The sequence below is a fragment of the Rhinolophus hipposideros genome (genome assembly GCF_964194185.1).
Source record: "Rhinolophus hipposideros genome assembly, chromosome: 8".
NCBI classification, from domain to species: domain Eukaryota; kingdom Metazoa; phylum Chordata; class Mammalia; order Chiroptera; family Rhinolophidae; genus Rhinolophus; species Rhinolophus hipposideros.
The window spans coordinates 40669214-40688599 of record NC_138054.1 but is presented as its reverse complement, the minus strand read 5'-3'; the positions used below and the strand labels follow the sequence as shown (position 1 = coordinate 40688599).

General features: G+C 37.5%; 1 protein-coding gene across 3 annotated transcripts in view; it reads right to left on the bottom strand.

Annotated features, from left to right (window-relative positions):
- The window catches only part of ERICH3 (glutamate rich 3), a 106916-nt gene that overhangs the window by 75827 nt on the left and 11703 nt on the right, over positions 1-19386 (bottom strand). For all 3 annotated transcript variants that reach the window (XM_081057229.1, XM_081057228.1, XM_081057227.1), the window contains exons 2-3: positions 5788-5881; positions 2867-2992 (exon numbers count right to left, since the gene is read on the bottom strand). In XM_081057229.1, the coding sequence (XP_080913355.1) occupies positions 2867-2992; positions 5788-5881 (220 nt within the window). The remainder of the gene's footprint in view (positions 1-2866; positions 2993-5787; positions 5882-19386) is intronic.

Here is a 19386-nt window from a genome sequence, read left to right as displayed (position 1 = left end):
ATGCCTAAGAGTCTCATTTACAAATGAACAGGCTGAGGCAGAGGATCATGAACTTGCCGCACAGTTAGTCAGTGGTTGAGCTTTGGTCTTTCTTACACTAACTTCCTATATATGTTTGTTTGTTTGTTTTTTTCACAAAACCATGTTCTTCTCAAAACATAGCAGGCTTTAATTAATGTATCAAAATAGAGAGTAAAAAGAAATGTGAGTATGTGAACAGTTATCTCTGAGAAGAGGCATTATATGTGATTATTCCCCTTTTTTCTGCTTCCGTGTGTTTTCCAAATTTTCTGCAATATATTAGTCATATCATTGAAAACTAAACCTCATGGAAACATAAGGTGTTTATAACTCGAGTTGAAGTCATTCAGTCACATTTGAGAGTATTTTAGAAAGTGTTTTTAGAAAGTGTTTTTCATCTGTTCTTGTTCCCCTCCTGCTGCCCTGAGATCCCGCAGACTCAGTCATTCCCTACATAAGTATCACCGATCCTCTTTTTCACTCTTCCCTTTCTTCTCTCCTCCTTTCCTGTTCTCTCACCCACTGATCACTAAACTTGATTAGTTTTACTATCAGACGTTTTCCATCTTCCATTTACTTCCAAACCACTGTAGTCACCGACTCCCACCAACCCTCATCGCCATTGCTCAATCTACCTTCACCAAGACCACCAACGTCTTTGTCCTCTGGGTCAAGACTGATTTCTATCTGTCCCTGCACTCATTTAACCCTTGGGAAGCTTGTGAGAACCACTCTATCAGACAGTTTCCACCATTTGAAGTTTCTTTTCCAGCCCATATTGATGTTCTTGATCTCCCGCAATGCACACCACCCACCAAGCTACAAACCTTGGTGTGGCTCTGGGCAATTTTTCCTTCAGCCCTCCTCACTCCGTCAGTTTTACTCTTTCTCCCTCTTCCATATCTCTGAGGACAGACAGCTGCATCTCCCCAGCATTTCTACCACTGCTGTTACCAGACACCCTCTGGCAACAGCTTCCTAATTGACCTCCCACCTCCAATGTTTTCCAGCTCATTAATCCATCTTCCACATTTTTAGCAACATCATCTTTCTAAAACAGTTCTGCTCATTTGTTTCACTCCTCTGCTGAAAGAAATGTTTCATTGCCTCATCATCTATTCTCCAAACCTAGTTGGAAATTGAAAACCCTCCAGAAACTGGGCCTCAACGTATTAAGAGTGTCACTTCCTGCCACTCTTTCAACCAACCCACTGTGCAGTCTGGCCTCAGTGAGCTTTCCTTTCCATCCAAGGTCCTTTAACACCACTGTAACTCTCTGGAATGCCCTACTCATATGATGTCTCATTCAGTCTTCAAGGTCCAGGTCCCAAAGCAGAACTTCCGAGTGGCTTCCTCTGACTCTCACAAAGGCAAGTCATCAAGCCCTTCTTTTCTGAGCTGTTTGCTCCTCTCATCTAGTATTTGATCACTTTCGACAGTATTTTTTTAAATTATATCTCACAGCTACATCACATAGCCTCATAGTGGTACATAGTAAGGCTGCAATTAATGTTTATTGCAGGAATTAATTCATGAATATTAATACAACAACATTAGTAAACAGCATCAGCAGAACCTAAATGTGAGACCAATGTGACAGTTGAGAGAGAAATAGTCTATTTAATTGATTAATTTACATATTATAATTACATATATTACATATTGCCATTTATCTAAAATGTTTATTCCAAACTTTAAGAAAATACAGGAAGATGCTTAAGTAATAATATAATTTAACAGTTATAATGTGTCAGTTATATGAAGATTTGGAAAACCCAACATTAAGGATCAAGGCTTATATATTATAGAACTTGTGCCGACTGAGTTCTTTTGAGCTAGGTAAAGATTAATTTTACACTGTACTATTTTTTCACATTAATTGTAGAATTCCAACTAATATTTTTATAAGTAAATGAATTTGGAAGCCGAAAACAATGATTCTATGTAATTCATGCACACGACATAAGCACAAAATAAATTCCTAAGTTAACATATCATATATATCTTAAGTGAACACAACACTTGCTCGATATAATGGTAGCGTAATAAATACTTTCAGTGGCACTAAACTTAGTATCGGTTTACAGTTGATGATTCTACAGTTGTCCATAAATGTTTACTGCACCCACAGGTCAATGGTTTTATGAGCCAAGTTTTCTGATTTATTGCTGTATGTTCACGCCAAGAAGTGACATGCTTTTTCACAGAGATTAAAATGGTGTTGATGCTTGAAACTACAAATTTCATGGAGCAAGGCTAAAATAATTTATCAAGTTTGCTAGATATCCTACTAAAAATGCCATGTCAGATTTAAAAAAAAAAAAAAGTTGCTGATGCTTGGATTGTAAATCTATGCTGACCAATGTGGCCTAAAGTAGGAGGGACAGCAGATGTTTCAATGCCTATTCCTTGAAATTTAGCATATGGCTGAGCTTCAGAGCCTTAAAAGAATAACAAATCTGAAATAATTCATGGCAGTGGAATTACTGATATTTAAACAGATGTCACTTATTTTTTTTTAGCAAATTGTAAATTGAGGTACAGATGGTGAGGGCTGGTATGCTTTAAAGTAGCCGTTATGGATTAAAAATCCACATTTGTTAAATTAAATATCACAAAATATATAATGATGTCCATATTTTTCTCTAACTGAAATGGAGAAAAGCTTACTTTATAGTCTGTTGTCTCCTTGCTACCTAGAGAAATACAGAGCGCTTCTTAGGTCACTTTGTTCCATTCCTTTTTAATGAGATACAGGAAGAATCCCCATGCTTCTAAGTATGGAAGTATCATTAATTATCATATTAGAAAATATCAGCTCTAAGAAAATAGTAAATACTTGTACCTCCATATCAAGAACCTTATGGAAAATTGCCTGGGCTAAGCACTCCCGGATATATTTTTGGTGATCCCTCTTCATGATATTTAGTTTGTATTCTTTTTCAGAAAGTACTCTTCCACTTCTTGTAATCTGTCATGAGGAAACAAAACATACATAGAAATACAAAACAGAAAAGGTATGGTTAGTTACCAAAAAGGGAGAGGTAGAGACAGAGACAGGCAGACAGGCAGAGAGAATGTCAGTGTCTCCTAAGCCTAAAGAAGTATATTACTGTGTTTGATAAACTTTCACTTTTAATAAATATTTCTTAAGGCAAAAAAAAAAAAAGAAAATCAGTCTTATATACCCATCACTGTGAAAACACACACAGGTAGTACACTTGATGTTTAAAACAAGATTTTTAATAGACTAGCAATTTTCCGTTGGTGGAACCCAGATGTTCTTTTCATTTCTTTTTTGCACACATTCGGTAAGAAGGGGTGGGGTGCTACCTTGAAACAATGAATAGAAGCAGGGATCACAGGACTGATGATCTCACAGGAAATACTTTGAAGAGCAAAACATGTAAGCTATAGAGGCTCTCATCAGTTTGTTTTAAAAATAATGGGCTTCATTATGTGGTTTTCATTCTGCTTTTTCTTCTTCCATTCTCCAGCCCAGAATGTAATTTAATTGGTTGTGATTCAGATTTTTTCAGATTACACAGTACTGCAGATATAAAGTACTCCACATTGGTTTCAACTGGCATCAGTGCAAGTCCCAGAAGTGGTAGTTTCTGGTTTTCATTGACAGTTGACCCTTGAGCAACCTGGGGATTAGGCATACCCACCCCTGTGCAATCTAAAATCTGCAGATAACTCTTTACTCCCTAAAAACTTAGTTGTCTCTGGTATCTGCAGGAGATTGGTTCCAGGACCCCCGCTGATACCAAAATCCATGGATGCTCAAGTCCCCTACATAAAATGGCACAGATCAATGCAAACAGTTGGCCCTCTGTGTCCAAAAACTCCCAACTGTGGATCGAAAACAGTATAGGTATTTACCAACAAAAATCCAGGTGTAAATGGGCCCTCACGGTCCAAAGCTGTATTGTTCAAGGGTCAACTGCATTTGTTTTTCTTTTCTTTTAATCCTTCCTATGGGCATATTTTCTGTATTGGTCTCTATCTTCTGTAGAGGGGGTATTATCCTTCCTGGATTGTTCCTCCTCTTCCTTTCTAATTAATTAAGACAGCTCTTCTTTTCAGGTCTAATCTGAGCCCACATATTTCTTAATTTTGGTAACTGCAGTGTTTTAACACTGTTATTACACTATATTGGACCGTTGAGGTCAACTAAGTTGTGCCACAAGTGACTGGCTATTGAGAATCTTTTTTTATGAATACATTTTCCAATGGAAGAAAGAAGCGTGGTTACAGAAAATGTGCTTGGAATTACAACTCAGTTCAGTCTTTGAAATGTGTTGTCCATGAGGCATCATGTCATGCGTATCCAAATGGGGATAAAAAAATGTTGAGACCATCCTGCACTGACTCTCTCTCCGCAGTTCACATGTGTCATTGTTATCTCTCCTCGGAGTTGTCTGACCTCCCCACCTAGACTAGAAGCTCCTACAGGGCAAAAGTTCTTAAATTTGAGCTTGCCTCAGAATCATCTGGAAGTCAAGTTGAAAAACAGATTGATTGGCCTCACCCCACAGCTTCTGACTCAATAGGTCTGGGGTGGGGCTCTAAAATTTGCATTTTCTTACATGTTCCCAGGTAATGATGAAAACACTGTTGATTCAGGAACTATATTTGAATGACTGCTATAGAGAAAGAGCTGTAACTTCCTTATTTGAGCACCATGCACATAACCAATGTTCCATTAAGTGCTGGTTAATGATGTTGATAAGTAAATACGAAGTCCTTCCCATTTATACATGAAGCTCACAGGTTGTTATCCAAAGAAGTAATGTTAATAGTAACCATAATAATTACAACTATTTTTTATACATCTCTAATTGCCACAAAAATCCTGAGGGCAGGATATCATTATCTTCATTTTCCTATTGAGGAAGTTGGAGCTGAGAGAGTTAAGAAAGTGATTTGCTCAAGAGTCTACGTCTTGGAAATGGCAAGCCAAGTTTCAGCCAGGTCTGTCTAATAACAAAGCCCCAGGAGACAAAAAGCAAGTTCTCTGAGATCTATCCAGCCAGAGTACCAAGCACATAAACAACAATTAGAAACACGCTGCATATCCTTTCAACACCATGGCAACAATAGTTAAGGAAGACCACTGTATGTTAAGAAGGTAAACAGTTTAAACCATTAGTCATACTTTCGATGACCACACCCATTTCTTTCAATGGAAAGCTATAGTATTTTTAAAAGGTTTTCACATTGAATGCATTTAGAAGAATGGAAATTTTGTGGAAGTGAAGTTTTGGAGCTAGCGAACGACACTAGTCTATCAACAAGCCATCTCAGGAAATGAAACCTTTTTTAAAAAATTCAGAGAAATTTTGCACTGTGCATGTCTTCCACACCATATTCTGTGATTATTAAAAATATTTTTTATTTCCTAAAGACAGAAGATCTACTCTGTCCTTAATCCTTCACAGTTCTTGGCTCATACAATGTGTTCAATAAATGTGCTGAATGAATGAATAGACAAGTGAAATATGCTGTTGGAAACTCAGGGTTTTTCCTCAATAATTTATAAGTTGTCTCAGCAGTCATTGTGACCTCTCTTCCTATCTTTTGAAACACAGCCTCAAAAAATATACATCAAAGCTTTGGAAAGGAAGTAATTTTTCTAAAATGGGGGATGGGATGTGGGGAATGTCATTGATTAGCTCAAAGAGAAAAGCAGAAAAAGGGAGGGAATTATTTGGACTTAATAAAATTAACAAGAAGGCAGGTAGAAAGTAAACCAAATCTTACCAGCCCCGATCTTAAGAGATGCCGCCTTATCCTTGTATTGTTAAAATATCCAGCCAGGTGTTTATCGGTAAGACTATTATATGTTGCAAGTAATCTAAAAGAGAAAAATGAAACCATTAACGCTTTATGAAGAGTTGCTTGATAACCAAGGCAATTCTTGACTTTCTCATCCCCAAAATGTTCATAATCTCACTCATCAAACCAGCCAATTTTTCATGTATGTGTTTAATAAACAGATACTATTGAACACCTACTACTTCTAGGTTTTACAAGAACTGGGAGACAGTCTTGATGTTGTTTTTCCTGAAGACAAGTATGAACATCAGATATGAACAATTAAATTGGGTGTGAAAAATCCAACAATAGAAATATGTAAAAAGTCATGGAGACACAGAGAAGGAGTACCAACTCCAGTTCTCAATGTCTCCATGGAGGAAGCCTGATGGAAAAGTTGGGGTTCCTTCAGAGGATTCTTTGGCCTCCTGTTACACCCTAAATTCTAGTAACTCAAACTTACCTGCACTTCCTCAACATATTCTCTCATGTCTTCTGGACACATGCACAGTCCCTCCACTGCAAAGGCCTTTCCTTTACTATTAGCAAGTGGCTAACACCTGTGATGCACAAGCCTCTCTTCTCCCAGGAAACATTCCCTGATATACACTGGGTGTGCTGTGTAACCTCCCACTCCACTGCCTTATAACCTTGAGTTATAGTACGCAGCACACAATATGTTATTGTTTATTCTTAGTCTCCTCTGCTAACTTTGAGAGCCAGGATGGCGCATTATCTTTGGTATCCCTATTGAACGTTTTTATTGTGTACCTAAATAATGATGTGTTCAATAAATGAAGGCATCGTTTTGTTTGGGACTCATTCTTCCCAATATAAATTTCTAAGTTTAAGCCCAGCAGTTCAGATGTCTTAACTTCCTCATATAAACCCAGACAATTTCATTAATTCCACATCCAGAACAAAAAGAAAAATAGAAAAATCATTGATTACTTTTGATTTTCAGGTTCTTTCATTTTAAGGGTTAAAAGAAGACAAACTAGTTCCTTGATTACGTGCTATACCTTGGTAGATGGTCAATCTAAGAATAAATCAACGTTTGAAGCTATTTTTTCAATTGTAACCTATACTTTATTAAATATTATTACCTTTCAAAACACATATACCCATACACATACATACACATGTATGTACACATTATGCATGTATGTTCATTCATATATATAAACATGAGTGTGTGTCTATGTACACACACACACACACACACACACACACACACAGAGAAAAGCAGAGAAAGAGAGCAAACAAGCCTAAACACAGCCCTAACATAAGCTGTCTTTAAAAAAAATAGATACCTTTCACCTAAGTCCCCACAAACTTCTACAAGTGCATGACTTGTAATAAAGGATTAATTAAAAATATGCATACCCTATTATGTGTAACAAAGATTTACAATCTGTACATTTGATAGGCAGTTGATCCTTATTTCAAGACTAGACCAGGGACTCATAGAGAATCGAGTAGATGTCATTAACAACAATTTTATTTAGTTGTTTGTACTGCTTTAATTACCAGTGATGGTATTGTGACCTTTTCCTATTTCTGTTCCTCTTTAATGCCCATCTCACCAAAGTTCCATGCTGTCAAATGATAAGGAAATTTTAATTTTGTCCACAAAAGAGACTGAAAAACAGTTACAAGAGCTAAGGTGCCACATGAGGGTTACAGACATATGAACAAGTGCGGAAACCATTATTTCGTTGGGTTTATGTAAAAAGACAACCCAAGGGCTTCAGTAATGTACATACAAAACCAGCCTCGATAATGCTTTGAAACCATCTTTTAAATGAACTGTCTAGGTGTCCTATAGTTCATCAAAGGTTTCCTGTCTCCAAAAGGTCAACACTGTATCCCTTACCCTTTCTGAATCTCAGAATATCTTTTCAGCAACTCATTTCAGAAAGGTGAGCAGGTGTCTCTCGGTCCTAACAATCATGATTCCACAGTTCACAGATTCTTAAGATAAATCATTAGACTGATATCATATATAGCCTTTTGTCTGTTTTTCAGGCTCAAGTGTTGTTGTTCTTTTTTTCTTTTTCTTTTTTTTTCTTCTTAGTCAATGGTTTTGGAATAGCTGTGAATGTTAAAACCTTGATTAACTGAAGTCAAAAAGTTGGTATAACATGGACCACAATTTCCCTCGATTGATAAAAGTTGCCCTTCTTTCAATCCAGACTTTGTAACTTTTTTAATATTTAGGTCCCAGTAAGAGTGTTTCGCCAGCTTTGGCACCCACTTCATTTTAATCCTGCTTTCTCAGGCTCCTACTAAATGAATGTGGGCATGATATCCCTTCACTCTTACTTAAAGGTCGAATTAACCCAGTTAAGTTGAAACTTTTGCACACATCAGTTTTCTCCCTATTTTGGAATGACTAGGATCTCTGGTTAGGATGCCATTTGTATCACAACTCCTTTCACAACTTTCATCACACAACTTGAGAAAAAATAACCATCTGGATCTACCCAGGTGCCATTATTTCTTTATAAGACAATGTCTAAATTATTTTTAACTGAAACTTTAAATTAATGAATTGTTTGATAACAAGAAATTGTACTAGGGAAAATTATATACAGATTTAGTAAAACAGTTGCTACAAACTGAATGTTTGCCTCCCCCTGCCTCAAATTCCTATGCTGAAATCCTAACCTCCAATGTGATGGTATTGGGAGATGCAACCTTTGGGAGATGATTAGGTCATGGGAGTGGCGCGCTCATGAATATTAGTGCCCTCATAAAAGAGACCCCAGAGAGCTCCCTTATTCCTTCCACCATGTGAAGTCACAAGAAAATGGTCGCCTATCAACCAGGAAGTGGACCCTCACCAGACACTGAATCTGTATGCAAGACACCTCAATCTTGAACTTACCAGAACTGCGAGAAATAGATTTCTGTCGTGTATGCCACCAAGTGTATAGTATTCTGTTGTAACAGCCCAAACAGACTAACAGTCAGTGCAAACACTGCCACCATATCCACATAAATGTCACGCTTGTTCTGACCATTGAGCCTCCTTCACAGGAGATGGTTGTACTTCTGTGTCTCAGCCACAACCATGATCTGTCAGATCCTATCCGCTGTGCTCCTCATCATGGGGCTTGTAGCCACCCTTTGCATTCACTCAGTTATATACTCAGTTACAAGAGCTTTCCTGACCCAGCTTCAAACTTAGACTCGTAGAGCTTTTCTGATGTTTCTGCCTTTGTCCTCACCATTCACTGCCACTGTTTTTACTTCCTCCCACCCTCTACTTTTTTTCTTTTCTTTCTTGCACTCGGCATAACCCTGGGCCAGAGGAGGTCACCTCGCCCAGCGCTTGGTGATTGTGATGCACCTTGGGCACTCCATTCCCTTTGTAAATCACTCTGCATCTGTTATCAAAGCTGGACTTCCTGGTCATGCTGCCTCATTCCTATGATCCTCTCCTGCTCCAGTCCATAGGAGCAACAAATTCATTGGTCACAGCACCCACAGGCCATTGTGACCATATCACTCAGAAGTGATGCTATTTATATCAAGTCCCACAACTAACTGGCCAGATCATTCTAACTCATCTTCTTCATATGATGGGCAAGACTATTTACTCACCCTCTTTTCACTGGGTGGAGAATGACCCACCTTCTGGCTTAATGCACCAGGGAAAACAGTCCCCCAGGAAACAAAGCAAGCCTGTCTCTAGGATGATTCCTGTTACATCCTTTATCTCAGTGGTGCCTGAGGATTAGAGTGGCTGCTGAGTCACTGGTAGTGCTTCCTTCCCAGCCTCTCAACATTAACCCTCACACCCCTACCTCCCAAAATGTCAAATATAAAAATGGGACTCTGAAGTAATAAAGTCAGTGATTCCTTTCAATCCCTCATCTGCCCACAGAGAGCGAGTCTAGCCCATAAAAACCCCAACTAAATGTTTACAGTATTACTAATCTCAAACATGTGTTGACTACTGACTGTTTTTAGGGCATTCTGTAGGGCACTGGGACACCACAGAGATGGCATAGACACTGAACTAGAGAGCTCCCCCTAATGGGTACATACCGAGAGTAATTGGGTGTGTACTTGATTTCTTCCCGTGATATAGGCCACAGAAATAGAAAGGGTCATCCAATAATACTATGAAGGACTATATGCCACCAAATTCAATAACCTAGAAGAAATGGACAAGTTCTTAGAAACATATAGCCTTCCTCAGCTGAACCATGAAGAACTGGAAAATCTAAATAGACCGATCACCAGTAACAAAATTGAATCAGTCATCTAAAACCTTCCAGGACCAGACGGCTTCACTAGTGAATTCTACCAAACCTTCAAAGAGGATCTAATACCAATCCTGCTCAAACTCTTCCAAGAAAATTGAAAAAGAGACAGTACTCCCTAACTAATTTTATGAGGCCAACATTACCCTGATATCAAAACCTGGTAAAGACAACACAAAAAAAGAGAACTATAGACCAATATTTCTGATTAATACAGATGAAAAAAATCCTAAACAAAATTCTAGGAAATCGAATGCAACAATGCACTAAAAAGATTATTCATCACGACCAAGTGGGGTTCATTCCAGGGGCACAAGGATGGTTCAACATACGCAAATCCATCAATGTGATACATGACGTAAACAAAATAAAGGACAAAAATCATGATTATATCAATTGATGCAAAAAAAGAATTTGACAAGATACAACATCCATTTATGATTAAAACACTTAATAAAATAGGTATAGAAGGAAAATACCTTAACATAACAAAGGCCTTATATGCTAAACCCTCAGCTAATCTCATAATTAACAGTGAAAAACTGAAGCCCTTTGCTCTACATTCAGGAACATGACAGGGCTGTCCCCTATCACCTCTGCTTTTCAGCATAATTTTGGAAGTCCTCGCCAGAGCAATCAGGCAAGAGAAAGAAATAAGAGGCATCCAAATTGGGAATGACAAAGTTAAATTGTCACTCTTTGCAGATGACATGATGCTATACATAGAAAACACTAAAGACTCCACCAAAAAGCTATTAGAAACAATCAACGAATACAGTAAAGTTGCCGACTACAAAATCAACGTACAAAAATCCATTGCAGGGGCCGGCCCGGTGGCTCAGGAGGTTAGAGCTCCATGCTCCTAACTCCGAAGGCTGCCGGTTCGATACCTACATGGGCCAGTGGGCTCTCAACCACAGGGTTGCTAGTTCAATTCCTCGAGTCCCACAAGGGATGGTGGGCTGCGCCCTCTGCAACTAGCAACAGCAACTGGACCTGGAGCTGAGCTACGCCCTCCACAACTAAGATTGAAAGGACAACTTGAAGTTGAACGGCACCCTCCACAACTAAGATTGAAAGGACAACAATTTGACTTGGAAAAAAGTCCTGGAAGTACACACTGTTCCCCAATAATGTCCTGTTTAAAAAAAAAAAAAAAGTCCATTGCATTCCTATGAAATCTATGAAAAAGTCCTATGAAAAAAGGACCTATGAAAAAGTCCATTGCATTCCAATGAAATCTCAGAAAAAGAAACACAAAAAACAGTTCCTTTTGCAATTGCAGCAAAAAGAATAAAATACGCAGGAATAAACTTAACCAAGGATGTGAAAGACCTATATGCTGAAAACTACAAGACATTTTTAAAAGAAATTGAAGAAGACACAAAGAAATGGAAAGACATTCCGTGCTCATGGATTGGAAGAATCAGCATAGTTAAAATGGCCTTATTACCCAAAGCAATATACAGATTTAATGCAATCCCCATCAAAATCCCAATGGCATTTTTTAAAGAAATAGAACAAAAAATCATCAGATTTGTTTGGAACCACAAAAGACCCCAAATAGCCAAAGCAATCTTAAGGAAAAAAAAACAATGCTGGAGGTATCACACTCCCTGACTTTACCTAGTACTGCAGGGCAACAATAATCAAAACGGCATGGTATTGGCAGAAAAACAGACACACAGATCGATGGAATAGAATTGAGAACACAGAAATAAAACCACATAAATATGGACAGATAATTTTTGACAAAGAAACAAAAAACATACAATGGAGAAAAGACAGCCTCTTCAATAAATGGTGCTGGGAGAATTGGATAGCCACGTGCAAAAGAATGAAACTGGACTGCTATCTGTCACCATGTACCAAAATTAATTCAAAATGGATCAAAGACTTAAGCATAAGACCTGAAACAATAAACTGCGTAGAAGAAAACATAGATACTGAACTTATGGACCTTGGGTTCAAAGAGCATTTTATGAATTTGACTCCAAAGGCAATGGAAGTAAAAGCTAAAATAAACAAATGGGACTATATGAAACTTAAAAGCTTCTGCACAGCAAAAGAAACCATCGACAAAATAAAGAGGCAACCAACTGAATGGAAGAAGACTTTTGCAAACAGTACCTCCGATAAGGGGCTAATATCCAAAATAGACAAGGAACTCATGAAGCTCAACAACAAAAATTAGCAACCCAATTGAAAAATGGGCAGAGGACCTGAAGAGACATTTCTCCAAAGAGGACTTACAAATGGCAAATAGACATATGAAAAAACGCTCAACATCACTAATCATCAGAGAAATGCAAATAAAAACCACAATGAGATATCACCTCACCCTAGTTAGAATAGCTATCATCAACAAGACAAATAGTAACAAGTGTTGGAGAGGCTGTGGAGAAAAAGGAACCCTCAAACACTGTTGGTGGGAATGCAGACTGGTGCAACCTCTATGGAAGGAAATGTGGAGGTTCCTCAAAAAATTAAAAATAGAATTACCGTATGACCCAGCAATCCCTCTCCTGGGTATCTACCAAAAAAATCTGCAAACATTAATCCATAAAGACACGTGTGCTCCAATGTTCATTGCAGCTTTATTTACGGTGGCCACGACATGGAAACAACCAAAATGCCCTCTGATGGATGAATGGATAAAGAAGTTGTGGTACATATACACAATGGAATACTATTCGGCGGTAAGAAAAGCTGAAGTAGGACCATTTGTGACAACATGGATCAACCTTGAGATTATAATGCTAAGCGAAATAAGTCAGACAGAAAAAGCAGAGAACCATATGATTTCACTGATATGTGGTATGTAAACCAAAAACAACAAAAGAACAGGACAAACAAATGAGAAAAGAAAACTCATAGACACAGACAATAGTTTAGTTGTTACCAGAGGGTAAGGGGGTGGTAGATGAAGGTAAAGGGGATCAAATGTATGGTGAAGGAAGGAGAACTGACTCTGGGTGGCAAACACACAATGTGATTTATAGATGATGTAATACGGAATTGTACACCTGAAATCTATGTAACTTTACTAACAATTGTCACCCCAATAAATTTTAATTAAAAGAAAAGAAAACCATATATTTGATAAGGAGTTAATATACAAAATACATAAGAAACTCACCCAACTCAATAGCAAAAAATTAATCCAATTTAAAAAATGCACAGAGGACCTGAATAGACATTTTCTTAAAGAAGAGATACAAATGGACATCAGGTACATGAAAAGGTACTCAATATTACTGCTTATTAGAGAAATGCAAATCAAACCCACAAAGAGATATCACCTCACACCTGTTAAAATGGCTATTATCAAAAAAGACGAGATATATACTGCATGGATGTGGAGAAAAGGGAACCTTTGTATACTGTTGGTGGAAATACAAATTGGTACAGCCACTATGGAAAACACTATGGAGGGTTTTCAAAAAATAAATAATAATAATAATAATAATAATAATAATAATAATAATAGAACTCCCATATGATCCAGCAATCCCACTTCTGAATATATTTCCAAAGGAAATAACATCACAATTTCAACACCCTGTGTTCATTGCAGCATTATCACAATAGCCAAAACATGAAAACAACCTAAGTATCCATTGATGGATCAATGAATGAAGAAAATATGGTATATGTGTACAGTGGACTATTATTCAGACATAAAAAAGCAGGAAATCCTGCCATTTATGACAAAATGAACGAACCTGGAGGACATTATGCTAAGCGAAATAAGTGAGATAGAAAAAGACAAATACTGCATGATCCCAGATACGTGGAATCTTAAAAAGCTGAACTCATAGAAGTAGGATAGAATGGTGAGTGGTTGGGAGTCGGGGAAATGAAGAGACGGTGGTCAAAGGGTACAAATTTCCAGTTACAAGATGAAGTTCTAGGGATCTAATGTACAGTATGGTGACTCTAGTTAACAATATAGGGTTATATACTTGAAAGTTGCTAAGAGAGTAAATGTCAATCTCACCATAGCCCCCCAAAATGGTAATTATGGGAAGTGATGGATGTGTTACCTAAAGTTATTGTGGTAAGAATTTCACAATTATATATGTGAATCAAATCATCACATTGTATACCTTAAATTTATAGAATGTTATATGTCAATTATATCTCAATAAACAAAGTGGTTACACCTCAGAACTTTTCCAGCCTCTATCCATTACCAGTTCCAAAGCTACTTCCACATTTGAAGGTGTTTACTATAGCAGTACCCCACTTCTTGGTAACAATCTCTGTCTTAGTCTAACCAGGCCCTGTAACAATGTGGACTGGGTGGTTTAAACAACAAACATTTATTTCTCACAATTCTGCATGCTGGAAGTGCAAGAGCAGGGTGCCAGCATGGCCAGGTTGCTGGTGAGGGCCCTCCTCCTGGATTACAGAGAGCCATCTTGTTGTGTGCTCACAAGGCCAACAGCAGAGAGGCAAGCTCTCTTGTGTCTTTTTTTATAAGGGCACTAACCCCATCGTGAGGGTTCCACCCTCATAACCTGCTTCCCCAAAGCCCCATCTCCAAGCACTATCACATTGGGGATTGTGGTTTCAACATATGAATATCAGGGGACACAACATGCAGGCTATAACAGAAGACACAGTTGTCCCCATTGTTTCAGATGAGAAAAACAAGCCTTAGTTTATTAAGTCACTTGCCAAATATCACATGACCTAAAACTTGTTCCTGATAACATATACCAAACTAAAATCCACCACCACTCACAGGACTTGCTAAGATAAGGAATGGGACGCTAAGTAAAATCATAGAAAAATATGAATGATGCACTACGCACAGAGAAATGTAATTCCACCTAGTATAGAAATGGAAAAATGTTAAAGGAAGATTCTTGTGGACAAGAATTAACAAATACATAACTCCCATTTATAGTGAGCTGTATCATTGGCATAAAAATAATGTGCTGAAATCTTTAAATCTTCTTACTCTCTGAAATATATATATATATATATATATATATATATATTTCTGCAATCTGCTCTACACTACAAATCTCCTTAGCAAACTTGTTCAGAGAGAATATAAAGGATAACTTTTGACACAATCACTTTATTTAGCTCAGACTGTGAGTTAGCCCACCTGAATTAATGATGGTTGTATTAGTTTCCTATTTCTGCTGTACCAAAGTATCACACACTAGTAGTTGAAAACAACACAAATTTATTATCTTATAGTTCTGGAGGATAGAATTCTAAATGGGTCTCACTGCACTAAAATGAAAGTGTCAATAGGCTGCATTACTTCCAGAGGTTCTCAGGAAGAACGCTTTTTCTTTCCTTTTCCACATTCTAAGGGCTACCTATATTCTGTGGCTCCTGCCCCCCTTCCATTGTCAAAACCGGCAATGACCAATCAAGTATTTCTCATAATGCCATCTCTCTGGTTTTGTCTCTTTTGCCTCCCTTTTCCTTATTTTGGGACCATCGTGACTACTTACTTACATTGGGCTCACCCAGATTAATCCAGGATAATCTTATTTTCAAGTCAGCTGATTGACAACATTAATTCTCGTCTGCCTTCTTAACCCATCCCTTGTACATCAAGTAACATATTCACATGTTCTGAGGTTGAAGACCTGGCCCTTTTTTGAGGGGTCATTATTCTGCCTACCGCAAGGTTTTTCTTATAGGCCACATGACAAGGAATAGAAATACTGGATGCTGAATGTAAGGGTTATTGGGCTGTAACATATATTGTCCACCAATCAGTCATGCCTGTCACCCCCACTTTCCGAAAGGACACTTTCCAGATGGAGGAAGACAGTTCTTTATACCACACCAGAAAGTACAAAACAAGTTGGAACCTACCTTGCAGATCTAATTTTGATGTGCCAAATGTGAACACTAAGACAAATGAACAAGTGGTACACTGGGAGTGTTTCAAACAATGTACTTTTTTTTTTCTCCTATGGGTAACAGTAGAGAGGTAACTTACTTTAGGTGAATCTAACCTGTGAAAAGACAGATTAACCCATAGGATGTCATTGTATCCATGTCAAACATCATTGATTCAGCACTGAACATATTTCGTTACATTCAAATAATGATTATAGGAAACACTAAGAAAATTATGCCAATTACACTATGCCATGGCATTGATTGCAAGCTGCAAGTGATTTTAGTAATGTGAAAATGTGGGAAAGAAATTATCTTAGTATTGATGAAATAGGTTACCACGCATGGTTACTACTGCATATATACAGATGTGTCTGGGGAAGAAAAAAAATGAAGGCATGTTCAAGAATATGGCAGGGTCACTACCTGTAAGATCCTCAAAATGACGTTAGAGAGAATTTTATGCATAAAACAATTAGAAAGCATACAAAAGTACACTTTAAAAAGCACTAACAGTGGTGTTTGGGAGCGGATTCATACTGGCTCTCATGAGATAATTGTTAAAATTTTCAGGCATTTTATAAGCTCTTGTTAGCTTAAAATCGGCCATCATGGCAGTATTTACACTTTGGAAATTGGCAAACACTACAAATCAGGGCTCCCCTTTCTTTCTGAAAAACTAGTTTATGAGCACACCACTGATTAATTTAAAAATAAGTGTCAAGATATGTCACAGAGGATAAATAAGATGATTCATTATAACAGTCAACATACAGAAGTATGCTTTAAATACTTTTAATCCAGGAATTATGCAATATTTGATCAGAGGGGCTCATAAACGTATTCAACAATTTCCTATCCTTACCAAAAATAACATAAGGACTTTGGCAAATACATTGACGTTTTTCAGTGGCATTTCAATCAAGAAATTTTATGCAAGATATCACTTTACATTGCTACAAATGGAAAGGTTCCGCTCACCTACCAATCTGTAAAAACTGATCACACCCTTTTATGCTTAACAGAATCTAGTGAGACTTATATGAATGAGCACAGTTTTATTACTAAAGATGAAAAGCTGAATCAAAAGGTGCTTTGCATTTCAGAGGCTCCTAAATCTGCAATTGGCAGAGGGTTGGATAGTGTTCACAGAGGATTTGCATCAAACCTCCACCTCTAAGGCAGCTTCCAGCAATGACACAGCCAGGTAAAATGTTCCTGCCACTCACCTATCAAGTACTTGTACTAGGAAGGCGAGTTAAACAAATCACATAATATTGTGGCTTGATTGCCTTTATGGTACAGTTCATGATGAATGGAGTTCATCTCCTGACCTAAATGCCACTCTCACTGCCCATCAGAAAAGATTTGCAAGAATCCACTGAATTCCAACTCTATGAATAGACACATCCCATTCAAGCCACCCAACCAAGCCAAAAATTTTGAATCTCAGCAAGATTCTTAGCAAAGAAGTTAATAAAATCTAAATTGAAACAACTTCCCCCAAATAAAATATCTGAAAGCAGCTCCAATAACAGAAAAATAAAGAAAAATTAAACTATTTAGCTTGCCATCACTAAAACCGCTTGTCTATTATTGATGAGAAAGAAAATTCAAGAAATATGTGACCAGACACCTTAACTCTTAAGAGGTGCAATGATTTCTCTGTAATTAAAGACAAATAAACCTACATCAAACACATCCTGCCCAAAGAAAATTTGATGAAATTAAAGAAAATAATAAAAAATGATAGGATTTGAAGCCAGAAGGCTTGAGGTCAAATTCTAATTCTATCCCTGACAAGATGAATGTCCCTGAGGAACTAAACCTTCTTCCCTTTACAATTATCACCACAACATAAAATACTGTGACTCCTTCCTGAGATGGATGATCTAAGTTTACTGGTCTGGAAATGTATTTAATTGAAGCTGCTACATCACTGGATTACAGAAATTCATATGTAGAAATGACCACATAAGGTCTAGCCAACTCCCTCATTTTATATTCAGCAAACTGAGGTTCTCAAAGTAGTCATGGTTTATCAGGAACCTCACGTCAAAGGCCTCAAAAACAATATCACAGGAATTCCCATAGAATTGTACCTATTCATTTCTTGGGATCCTTGTCTCACTACCTTCCACTAGAATTTCTTTCATCCATGTTTAATCATTCCCTTTAGATCAGGTGTGTCAAAACTGCAGCCCGCAGGCCAACTGCGGTCCGCTACCCATTGTTAATTGGCCCGTAGCAAATTCCAAAAATATATTTAGTTTACTTAAATAAACCAGGTGAGGCAATACGTACTTCACCTCCAGTGAGTAGCCCGGGTGTTTGTGTATTTTACCGCATATGGCCCTTGGTAAAGAACGTTGAAAAAGTTTGGACACCCCTGCTTTAGATTCATGTAAGATCCCCCGTTTCCTTCCCACAAAGTGTAGTATACCACAAGGTGTAGTATGGAGCCACGCCTACAGCCAATACTCAGTCAAACTTTGTTGAATGAAGGAATAAATCAGTTAATGGAAATACAGTATATCGGTCCAATTCCTTGACACATATTCTTTTAACAAAAATCCATGTGTAAGGGTCATAACCTTTCTTCTGCTTTGGTATAATAACTGAAAAAAGTCTATTACAAAAGAGGTTCAAAACAATGCTTTAAATATTTTGGCTTTTTTAAAATGCAAAATACTCAGTGTGGATAATCACGCTCACAATGTTAGTTTTGTTGTTTTGTTTTTGTCACATAAATGCCTTTGCAGTGTGCTACAAAGTTACATTAGAAGAAAAAGGTCCCATGGACGCAGAAAAACAAAAACAAAAAAACTCTTGAGGAAACCAATGCAGAAGAGTAACTAAATTAAGGGTCAAACCTCTATCACAAAATTCTTTGTCAACTAAAATTAGACCAGGAGGCGCTGCTGCCTGACATTTTATAGAAGGTGATTGAACTGATATCATATAACTGATTTTATATTACATTCTTCATTCTTTTTTATTTGTATCCAAACCTGACAGATCTCAGCAATTATGCTAAATATTGATTTACAATTTCTCTCAGCTCATTCTAACGATGCAACCAGATGAGAACCATAATATTATTTTATTTATAGCCTTAATATGATAGTATGAAGTGACTGGTAAAAACAAAACTAGTCTCTAACAATGCTGGCAAGATAGCCTCACAATGTTCACAGATGAGTCAATAGGAAAGCAGTCTATGGGGAGTCAGTAGGCCCAGTTTCCTATAATATGTGGTTTGAACCTCCAAGAACCTCTGGAGAATTAAGAATCTTATATCTTTGAACAGAAAAAAAAAAATTGTCGCTACTTAAAATTATGCATTAATAGAAAAATAGCATACAAATTAAGGAGGGTAGTGAGGCTGTTAGGA